An 11825-nucleotide genomic window follows, 5' to 3' on the forward strand; every position below is an offset into this window, starting at 1 on the left:
AAAACGTGCACCTCATTTCCCCCTAGTCCCTCCTGGTCCCTTGTGGTGGCCCTGACCCATCCTGCACCAGCCCGGCTCCTCCAGGACTCCCGTTTCACCACCAGAAGGCTAGATGCAAGATGAAGTCTGACAGTCTCCCTGGGGGTGGCACTCAGAATTTGAGGGTTGGGAATATAAGACAGAAAGCTGTACTTGAACAAGAATTAAATAAAAAAATTATTAAAATAAAAATTTTAAAAAAAGAATAGAATTTGGCTTTGGCTGGTGTGGCTCAGTGGATTGAGTGCCAGCCTGCAAACCAAAGGGTCACTAGTTCAATTCCCAGTCAGGGCACATATCTGGGTTGCAGGCCAGGTCCCTAATTGAGGGTGTGTGAGAGAAAACCGCACATTGGTGTTTCTTTCCCTTTCTTTCTCCCTCCTTTCCCCTCCCTCTGAAAATAAATAAAATCTTTTAAAAAAGAATAGAATTTGGTCACAAGGTGACTGCCAGCCCATAAGGTAACCATTAGTAAATGGGAAAGCAGTGTGGCAGAAAGAGACAACATAACTTTGGAATCAGACCTACCCCATTTTCAGTCCCGACCCTGCCACTTACTAAATCTGGGACTTTAACCTCTCTAAGCCTCAGATTCCTTTTCTGTAAAGTGAGGATAATAGCATGGGTCACATAATACTGTTCTGTATATAAAATTATACATAAAGCATAATGCCTTGGCATACATAAAGCACTTTTTTAAGGCTAGCTATTAACCAGCACTGTGCCAAGTACATATTATATGTTCATAAATGGTGCTTAGTACTATTGTTTTCCTTCTGTTGCTGTTGCAGAGCCCTGTGTTGGCATGGCCCTCAAGTAGTATGGTGCATATTATGTCTAGGGCCATGTTCGATACCACCATGCCATACTAGGCACTTTAACATTTCATCACGCCACACTGAATATATAAAACATACATTCCTCAGTCAGTAGCATTTTTATTAAAATGCATCTGAAATTATTTTTAATAAGCCTTACTTCTGAAATTATTTGACTACAGACACTTATGATTAGCACTGTTCCTTCTGCCATCGTGGCACTTGTGAATTCCTGTAAAATAAGAAAAATCTAACCTAAGATGGCTCTACAAAGCAATAAACATCTTATGTGTGCCAAATTTCAAAATAAACAAAACCACGCTCACTTCGGCAGCACATGTACTAAAGTTGGAATGATACAGAGATGAGCGTGGCTCCTGCACAAGGACAACACACAAATTCCTGAAGCTTTCCACAAAAATAGATACATAAATAATCAAACAAATCAACTTTGTGTTACTGTGGTAGCTAGCTGGGGAGTAAATACGTTAAATTTGATTTTTTCAGTTGACTTTTCCAGTATTGGAGCAAAGATTTTTTTTTTCCCATCTCAAATACGCTAGACTCGTGAAAAACTTCCCAGACACTAAGCACTGAGCCTTTACTGCTTAATGGATAAAACAACCCTGAGGTTGTAGCAGTTGGGAAGACTTGTGGTGAATGATGAGGATCAACTACACAATCAAAGAAACCCCTTCCCCAGGCCTCCTTGAGTGGGGCTGGCCAGCTGCCGGGTCAGCACCTACTTGAGGGAAAGCATGTTGACAACTTACTTGGATTCAGAGCTTGCAAAGTTTGTGGTCAATCACCTCGGTGGGCACCAATGCTTCTGCCAGCCTTGGCTCCTGCTGCCATCCCCACCCCCTCGCTCCAAAGCTTGGCTCTCCCACTGCTAATGAGCAACCACTTGGTAATCCTCCCATCCCAATGGGAGAGGCTCTGCTGAGGGCCTGCTAAAGAGAAATGACTTCCTGGATAAATATAATTGCCCCCTGGGGCCCAAGTCAACCGCTTGCTGGATAATGTTCTCCTGGGTTCAAGAATCAACTACTAACTTTGTGGGAGGAGAGGGGATGAGGGGATGAGGGGATACCCACCCTGGAAAGAGCGAGCTCTGCTGGTGACCCAGGCTCCATCTTGGAAGCAGAGGGACAAGCTTCTCAGAAGTTTCCCATCTGGCGATGCAGTTCTTAGAAGCCTACGTGATTTTTGCCACTTTGAGGAGCATTTTATCTTAAAGATGGTAAAGTTACACAAACCCCAGAGATGGAGATGCTGGGTCTGGCCTAACACACTGACACAGACCTGAGAGGCTGTAGCCAAATCAAATCCCCCAGCTTAAGTCATTTCCTCCTTCCCTTGACAATTGTTGCAACACACTTACTGTCAGCAACATAGGAATATAATTTACTCAATAGTACTCACTCACTTAGTTCAAATCATACTTTGAAAATGAAACTGTGTGACACCATATTTCAAGGAATATGAGTGTCACTTAATAAACGAAAGTAAAAATAAATATAATGAGTGCCATCCAATGTTAAAAATTCTATCCAGAATTGTTTTCAAGTGAAAACTCAGACTGAGGTCTGTTGTCCCTATTGGAAAGTGGGGAAAAACAAAGAATTTACCGTCTTGCTCTATGGGGAGACTTTCTTTTAAATGTTATCAGAAAGATTAAAAGAGAATTATTGAAGGCAATGTTCATACACCACTGAAACCACAAACAGAGACACACTCGCTATGCTCTGCCTCCATGGAAAAAAACCTTCTCCTTCCCCTTTCACCTGGCACTAGACCAAAGGGATGGATTGAAAGTCAGGAAGCTCCTGGCCCCCACTCTGCCACTCACCTGGTGGCCCTGGGAAGGGCACTTCCTCTGTCAGGGCCTCCCGCTCCTTCATCTGTAAAATACAGAGTTGGTTGAGATGATCTCTAAGGACTCTTCCAGCTCTGACCCTCCATCAACCCACAACGTTCTCCAACAGGGCAAAACGTCAGCCATGGAAAGAACCCAACTCACCGCACTGCTTTGCTGGCTGGAGCAGTGATCCCTGTGCTGGGAGTGACTGTTTATCCAGCTTCAGTGAGAACAGACAGGAATCAACCTGGCTCCACAAACCTAACATTGACTCTTTCAGGAAAACCTGAGCTGGGCTGGGAGAGTGAAGCATGGACCTGTGGCCTATTTTTCTTCCAAAATTAGTTTCCTTTTGTGGTCTGACTTCTCAGAGTTTCAAAGAAGAAACTCTGAGCAAGAATAGGGGCTTTGGAAGCCAAGAGGCTTTGATTAAAATCCTGTATTTGGTACACTCTAGCTGTGCAATGATGGGGAAATTCTCTAACTTTTTGAGTCTCAGTTTGCTTATATGTTAAAAAAAGTAATCATACTCACATCATAAAAATATTTTGAGGGATAAAAATGTAAATATTCATTGGGAGAATAAAAAGGCATATGACCTCCTGAAATTGAACAATAAAATGCCAATGGTGTTCTTAAATATTTGAGGCCTCAGGAGCCCTGCAATGGTTAACTGAGGGTATGAAATTCTTAGAAGGGCTAGCAGAACCCCCATGCCCCATGGTGACCTACTCACTCATGTAACTCTTCCTCTGGGCCATTGTCCCTCTTAGGAGAGAAGGCACCAGCCAGAGCGAGATTCTACCCTCTGCTGCTGCTCCTGCTGCTGGGGCTGTCAGTGGCCGGGGTCCCAGTCAGCGCCAAACCCAAACACGCGATCTCGGCTCAGTGGTTTGACACTCAGCACATGCAGCCCAGCCCCCAGAGATACAAAAGGGTGATGGGCAACATCTACAAGCACACAAAACACTGCAAGAGCCTCAATACCTTCCTGCACGAATCCTTCTCTAGTGTGGCCGCAGCCTGCCAGACCCCCATCACAGTCTGCCAGAACAGTCAAGAAAGCTGCCACCAGAGCCAGAAGCCTGTGCCCCTGACCATGGAAGAGCTCCCTGTGGGAAGGTACTGAGATTGCAGATACACAGAGAAGTGTTCTTTATCGTGGCCATGACCGTCCACCACAGAAGGATGGCACAAGGTACCTGCTGGTTCCTGTGCCCTTGGATAACGTTATCTAAAGTCAGGTGTGTCCCTCATCCCGAGCTCTGCAGACTCCTGATGCTGCTGCTGCTGCACTTCCTCCCTTGAGTTCTTTACTAATCTTTAGCCTCCTTGCAAATACCACTTCTCTCCCACACACCCAACTCCACATACTCTTAATTCCAAAGGGGGTTTTATGGGTGCCTTAAACTATGAGGGAAGAAAGGTGGTTCTCGTTAGCCCTTCACTGCTGCTTGCATTGCTTTCTGAGTGTGTGACACCATGTGGCCCGTCTAGCCCTAAGGATCCCAGTCAGCAGGGTGGGTCCGGGTTTGGTGGGGTCTATGGCATATGTAATTTTGGAGACTATCTTAAAAAAGAAAAATATAAAGTTACAAATACAAACTGAGGTCAGGGCCTTAGAAGGGCTGTGGTTAGACAGTTAGAGGGACCCCAGGCAGAGGAGATTATCTAAGGAAGGAGGGCAGGAGAATCCGAGACGATTATGTGTCTGCTTTGGCTCCAATAAAAGACTGCTCTTCCTGACTGAGGGTGTTACTGTCTGGGGCAAAGCAGGGGGGATTGGAAAACCCCTTCTTATCTCTGTGAGGCATCAGCTTCACTTGCCTGGCAGACAGGAGAGAGGGTAATACCCCGAGCAGCCTGGACTCTGCTATCCACCCCGTTGAGAACTGCCTGGTGGTCCTATTTCACATGAAGGGGAGGAAGAAGAGCAGGCTAAGCCCTGGGATGTCACTCTCACCTGGGGCCTTACCCCCTTGTTTGTCCTAAACACCTGACCTCGTGCCTCATCAATAGGACCCAGAGCAGGAACCTCAGACTCCTTACGTGAATTTCTCTCCCTTGGGAATTTCAGAAGCAAGACCTTCCAAAAATCATGGTCTGGTCCTAACTAGTGCTTCTCTAACTAGCTGTGGCGAAGGACTGGTTTTGTGCGCGAATTTGCCTCAGACAAGTAATTCCATAAAGTACAATAAAGTAAAATAGAACATGTAGATATAGAAAACCCAAGGTCAAATTTTATATTATTGGATTCAATTAACATAAAATCACTCTATAAAATTAGCATAAGAGCTTCTCAATGCTCCCTCTCAATTTCTATACGTATCTTGACAAGTATAGAAAAATGAGAAAAATGCACACGTAAATACCAATGTAAGACATACACACATACATACATAGAAATATGCACTCACACATGTGTGTGTGCATACCATGCAAACATACATGCATACAGTAAGGCAGCCCCTCTCCTTCCCTCTGCCAACTCTGTCTTCTCCACACACACCCTTCCCATATTTAGAAAGATTCTCCTTCACAGACTAGGGCTCAGAACAAGGAAAGAATGATTGGTGAAATGTGATGTGGCAGAGAATGCACAGAATCCAAATTCTGACTCCCAACCCCCTTCCCTGCTTTCTAGAAAAAGAGATCTAAGGCAGAGTGAGCTCCTGCTGCCCACCACATCCACACTGGCCACCCCAAATATAGCTCCCCACAGCATCCAAGAGGCCTCTCCATGCCATGCTCTGCCCACCAGTGTCACTCTATTCACCCACCCCTGTGCTTATGACCAAGGAAGACAGACTGGAAGCGAGAAACAAACAACATTCTTCTACCCCTCTGTCTTTACCCCAGGGCTGTGCCGTGGGCAGGCTCCACTTCCTCTGTCTGCACCTTAAATGATGGTGTTTCTCAGGGCCCTATTCTTAGCTCACACTGCCCTACCTTGAGTGACTTGGTTTGCTTCCATGATCCAGCCCTGATCCCCCAAGTTCCAAGCATAGGTCTCCATCTACCTACCGTTACTAACCTCCTCAGTGTCCTGCAGTCATCTTAAGTGTTTTCCTTTAAGAAAAACACTCAGAACTGAGCTCAGATCTGCCTGGCTTCCAAACTTGCCCCTGCTCCTGCAGTCTCTCAGCCTTGGTTAGTGGAAACATCATATCCCATCATTCAAGGTCCAAATCTAACAGACACCTGTGTCAGCTCATTTTGTTTCTTTGCTTGTTTGTTTGTTTCTCCAGTAACAAACTTATCCCCACCTATCCCAGGTACTGACTTAAGGGAGCACAGAAATTCTTGAGTTTTCCTTTTCCACATATCTCTAGGTTCCTAATATGTGCCCAGTGTTTGTTGCGGCTTTGGAGGAAGGTTTGATTTGGAGCCGGGCAAACACACTTAAGTTGTTGCAATCAAGAATTCACTGTCTAGCCCTGGCTGGTATAGCTCAGTGGATCGAGCACCAGCCTGTGAACCAAAGGGTTGCCAGTTCGATTCCCAGTCAGGGCACATGCCTGGGTTGCAGGCCAGGTCCCCAGGAGGGGGTGCATGAGAGGTAGCCACACATTGCTGCTTGTCTTCCTCTCTTTCTCCTTCCCTTCTCCTCTCTCTAAAAATAAATAAATGAAATCTTAAAAAAATAAAGAATTACCTATGTATCTTCAGAGGCAGGTAAAAAGAATACATTTGAAACATATCAAAGAGTATAATGAATTCCATAACTTTTTCCTCCCACCTTCCCCAGAGTTTCATTCATCCTAATCCAAAGCCCATTCTCTGTTACATATTAACCTTCCTGTTACATATCTCTAGTGTAATGTTAGGTCTGTAACCAGAGTTAGGCAAACCAGGAAAAATTCAGCCATCTGTAGGAGTTGTTGCCCCAGAGGCTGGAAAGAGTGTGGAAAGAATTCAGAGTAGAATGAATCCTTAAATAGATTAATTATATCTAAACAAGTGGTGTAGCAACTTGGGTAGGAGTTTCTGACTTCCGTGTGTAGGTTGAAGAATTAGATGGAGTGTAATTTGAATCTGGGGGCCTTGGGCTGTGAAATTGGCTCATTCAGAGAGTAATGACACAGTGTCCACAAAGCAGGGCTCAGTGGAGCGCTTGGAGACTAAAGAAGAACTTTCCGAAAGCCTTGGGGCACATCTCCGCTGGTCACGCTCTCTGGGCCACTGAAGACCTGTTTCCAAAAAGTCACCTGGGAAGGGGCTCCTCAGCCATTTAGGATGACACAATTATTTCCTAGTGGGTAAGTTTGTTTTAATATCCAGAAAACTTTAAGTTAGGATGAAATATTTAAGAAAATCAAACATAACATCAGTATGTTTGTGTTAAGGAATTCGTGCATATTTGGTATTTTAGGTTTTTGCATTAATTTAGTCTGTTATAGTAACAAATTGGCCTTGTAATTCTAATTTAAAATGTGTAATTGGTTTAGACGTGTGATTTGAAATAGAATTTTCTTTTAAAAGCAGTTTTAGAACATTTAAGAAAACCTAAGAAGTAAATCAGCCCTGGCTGGTGTGGCTTATTGAATTGAGTGCCAGCCTGCAAACTGAAAAGTTGCCAGTTCAATTCCCAGTCAGGTCCTGCATGCATGGGTTGCAAGCCAGGTCCCGAGCTGGGGGCGTGTGAGAGGCAAGTGTTCGATGTATCTCTCTCACACTTCGGTGTTTCGCTCCCTCTTCTTCACTCTCTAAAAGTAAATAAATAAAATCTTTTAAAAAATTAAGAAATAAAGAATGGAACCACCATGTTTATAAATTGTTAGATTTGTAAAAGCTCTTTTATTTTTCAGGAATGTTTTGTTGGTTAGCTCAGACGACCAAATTAGTTTATAATTAAGGGCATGAAATAATTTGAATTTATAAAATATATTTTAAATTTGTTTAAAGGAGTCTTATTAACTACATTTATAAATGGTATCAGATAGTCATCAAATACAACCCTTTAAACAGATTGAAATGTACTTGTTTGTAAGTTAAATATAAAATCTTTGGCCCCTAGGTGGGTGGCTCAGTTTCTTGGAGCATCATCCCAACACACCAAGGTTGCAGGTTCGATCCCCAGTCAGGGCACATGCAAGAATTAATCAGTGAATGCATGCAAAGGTGAAACAACAACCCGATTTTCTCTCTCTGTCTGTCTCTCAAATCAATATTTTTTTTAATTTAAAAAAGCTTAAGGAAGAACTGGGCTTCTAATTTTCATTTTTAAGACAGGAAACATAAATATTAAAAAGCCAAAGTAGCCCTCTGAAATTATTTTCTGGACACAAAAGGTACATAGTGAAAAATTCACATTGCCATTGCAAAACCAGTCCACTTTCTGTGTTGTTCTCATCTACACAATGCGGTCAGCTTTGGCGACCTTATTCCCTGGTGTTCTCGTGTTTGTTGCTTTTACTAAGCTTTTAGGAGGGAGGGTGGCCACTGATGATGCAATAGCCCAGATCAAGGCCCACAGCCGGCAGTGGTGGTACCGAAATTGAACCTGGAACTGTATCTCTCCCCAGTGCCCCCTTCCTCTGCGCTGTGCTGCCGTCAGGTGGGTTACCCTGCCAACTTATAGGGGGTCTCCCTTTGGATTCCAGAGGAACTGAGAAAGGGAAGTGTACTTCCCAGAGGCCAGTGTGGTGGTGGCAGAGGAATTCAGCAACATATACTCCAAAAAAAGGTAAAATTCAGAGACTATGGTTGAATCTCCATCCTCAAAAGGGGCTTTTCTTCCCTGGCCAAACTTGGAGTTTTGAGACTTCATTTCACCCAATAAGGTAGTTTGTTCAAAAAACAAAAACTAAAACAACAAATTGTCAAGCAACTGGTTCCTTCAGTAAAATCAGGCAGCTTGTGTGTGTGTGTGTGTGTGTGTGTAAACACATGCATGTTCATGCTGTGGAGGTCAAGTTATGTTAGTGGAATTATATTCCACTAATTACAGATTCTTTGGGGACCAAAACTCCTCATTTAAAGTACAATTAAGTCTTGGCCGAAATAAAATAAAACATGATAATGTAATAATTACTTGGACTCAATCACGTAGGTACCCAGTTTGAACTGGCAGCATCCAGCTGGAGGCAGCGCACAGCATACTGAAAGTTCTGTGACCCGGCTGGGAGGAGCGCAGGCAGAGACCTGCAAGTGGACAATAGTCCAGGAACGGGGGTGTCAAAGAAATGAAGATAAATCTGCACCCACCTGCTCAGCAGTTCTGAGGATTGTGGGCCTGTCTTCATTGACTTCATGCTGTCACAATTCCCGGATTGCTGGCTGCTGGAGACAGCTAAGAGCCTTCCAGGGAGGGCTCGGGCTGCCACTAGACATACCTGGCACATGTCACGTCTTCACAAATGTTTGTTTAACAACATTTGTTTTCAGAGCAAAGGAATGGGGCTAGGAAAATACACATATCACAAATCTGGAAAGTTTACAAAGTAATTTTCTTTAAAACTTTCTCATTGTGTTTTAAAACCCTCAGAGAGGGGGGAATCCACTACCAGGAGACAGACTGTGCCGTTTTCAGGCAGCTCTAAATATTAAAAATTCCCCTTGCCCTGGTTGGTGTGGCTCAGTGAATCGAGAGCCAACCTGCAAACCAAAAGGTCACCAGTTCAATTCCCAGTCAAGACACGTGCCTGGGTTGCTGGCCGGGTCCCCAGTCGGGGGCGTGCAAGAGGCAACCACACATCGATGTGTCTCTCCCTCTCTTTCTCCCTCCCTCTCTCTCTAAAAATAAATAAATAAATAAATTTTAAATTCCCCTTATTGAACCTGTTCTACATTCCTGTCACTACAGCAACTCATGACACCCTAGCACCTGAGCCATTCAGAACAAATCCAATTCCTCTTCACACTCAGCCTTTTCAATGTTTTAGGGGTTTCATCATCTACACCCTCCTAATACAGGACTGGGGAAAAGCAGGTTTACAGTTGTTCATATGGAAAATAATACAATAATTCATAAATAATAAACAAGCATAAACTGCTTCACCGACTTACAACTGGAAACCTACTTTTGCCCCACCCTGAAAAAAATAGCTTTTATTCTCTGACCCATAGGAACATATCTATCACTTCTATAACTTTTTCAGGACTGGCTACTATAAAAATAAAGTTAACACCTTTAAACATGGTGGCTAGGTGGTGTAAGAGGTCGTGTAGTGTTCAGGGTGTTTCTTTTATGGACTTGGACAGCTAAGATGAAACCCTGTAACTGGGTGGTTGGGATCAAATCCTGGTTTCTCCACCTACTGTGTAGTTTACAGCAAGTTATTTAACTTCAATAAGCCACCACTGCATCTGCGAAATGGGGACTTGATAAGCCCCAAAGAATCTGAAACTGATGAAACATGGTGAGAACTCTTTGTGAATGCAGGAAAAAGGGCTCCTAAACCTGCTTCATCCCCTACCTCCAGTTCCTCATAATCTTCCCCTTTCACGTCTCCCAAAAACATACACATCAACACACACTCTATAATGCACACAAACACGTACCACACCTACACACTCTTAGGTAGAGCCTGCATTCTTAGGAAAGTGGTATTTAATCACTATACTTAATAAAATAAACCTTTCTAATTTATCACAGATGAAAACAACTCCTGGAAAGGAGTCACCGGATCTCAGACCCTGCACCAAACTCCCTCGCAGTACAAGCTCAAAAACCTTCAATGACTCTTTTTTCCCCCCATAGGGGAGAAAAATGATCCACTCTTTTTTTCCAGTTCATAGTCTTCCACAACCAGCTTAATTTATACTCCAGTTTCTAATTGTGGGAACCTTAGGCTCTACCAACTGTTTCCCAAACAACTTGCTTCAGTATAAGGAATTTAAGACCAGGTAAGGGAAGGTTCAGACTGCCTCAGCACTAAGAATGGATGAGCTGGGTTTGAAATAGGGAATAAGATTCATAATACAGTTGACTCTTGAGCAACACAGGTTAGAACTGTCCATGTCCACCCATACTCAGACTTTTCCATAAATACCTGTACTGTTTCCATCCATGATTGGGAGTCTGAGGATGCAGAAGACCAACTGCATTGTTTGACCATTTTATATAGTGGACTTGAGCATCCACGTATTTTGGTATTAATGGGGGTTCCCAGAAACAACCCCCTCCAATACTGAGAAACAACTTAAGTTTTAGGGGAGTCAAAAGTTGTATGTGGATTTTTTATTGCACCAGCGTTTGGAGTCAACTCCATATCCTCTAAGAAAGTTTCTTCAGTGTTGGCCTCTGGAACCAGCTATTGGGCAGCATTTACCCAGTGGACACCAGGGGGTAGCAAAATCACACTCTCCGGGTTCCCAGGCACTAACCCTAAGGAAGCTGGAGCGTCCTCCTGACTCAGGGCCTCATAACCCATTGACGGAAAACAGCTCAAACTCCTTGCCTCTAACTCTGCTGGAAAGGTGGTCACTAGGGTTTGCTGCTCTAGATTCATTTTTGGTTGCTATGGAGTAGAGAGACCTTGCCTCAAAAAAAAAAGTTCTCACCTCTTTTACAGACCCAGTGGAGTGGAAAAAGGGTGGAGTTTAGCTTTCTAAGGAGGTGAGAGAAGAGTCATTACATCTAAGCAGCATCCTCTTCCAAGGACTGCCCAGAAATTCTGGCTTCATAAGAGCTGCATCCTCTGGCAGGATGCTTGCCAAGTGTCATCCCTCAGCTGAAGTGGCGCATGGCCTCAGACCCCTCTCTGAGAACTACGTAGCTTTTTAATTTTTTATTGATTGATGAGAGAGAGAGAGAGAGAAATTTGTTTTTCCACTCATTCATGCATTCATTAGTCAACTTTTGTATGTGCCCCTACCCTTGATCAAACCAGCAACTTGACACATACGGAGGAAGCTCTAACCAACTGAGCTACCCCGCCAGGGTATTTGGCTTTGTATTCTCCTTTCAAATTCCCACCCTTTGGAAGCACCACCCACTCCAACTGGCTCCTACCTCCCACCCCTACCCTCCTCCACCTCACCTGCCCCTGCAGGGCTTCCAGTGCCCGTTCAGAGGAAGGACAACACATCTCCCTACTATGTCTAACTTCCCTCAACCCTCCTGGGGAACCCTCGCTGGGCTTTCATTTTCCATCCACCCATCC

The 11825-nt window shown here is 44.0% G+C and overlaps 1 protein-coding gene and 1 non-coding gene across 2 annotated transcripts; both read left to right on the forward strand.

The window, feature by feature from the left end:
* Window positions 1-1175: 1175 nt before the first annotated feature.
* On the forward strand, window positions 1176-1279 carry LOC118982697 (U6 spliceosomal RNA). Its single transcript, XR_005065585.1, has one exon. It is a non-coding gene; the product is annotated as a U6 spliceosomal RNA (small nuclear RNA).
* A 2152-nt stretch (window positions 1280-3431) lies between these two features.
* LOC118982669 (ribonuclease 7-like) lies at window positions 3432-3956 on the forward strand. Its single transcript, XM_037039817.1, is given in 3 exon segments — window positions 3432-3441; window positions 3492-3873; window positions 3875-3956. Coding segments are annotated over 3 exon segments (474 nt in total).
* Window positions 3957-11825: the final 7869 nt, after the last annotated feature.

This window comes from Sturnira hondurensis, unplaced genomic scaffold (genome assembly GCF_014824575.4).
Source record: "Sturnira hondurensis isolate 20B ecotype Veracruz unplaced genomic scaffold, ASM1482457v3 Scaffold0025484, whole genome shotgun sequence".
In the NCBI taxonomy this organism is placed as follows: Eukaryota; Metazoa; Chordata; class Mammalia; order Chiroptera; family Phyllostomidae; genus Sturnira; species Sturnira hondurensis.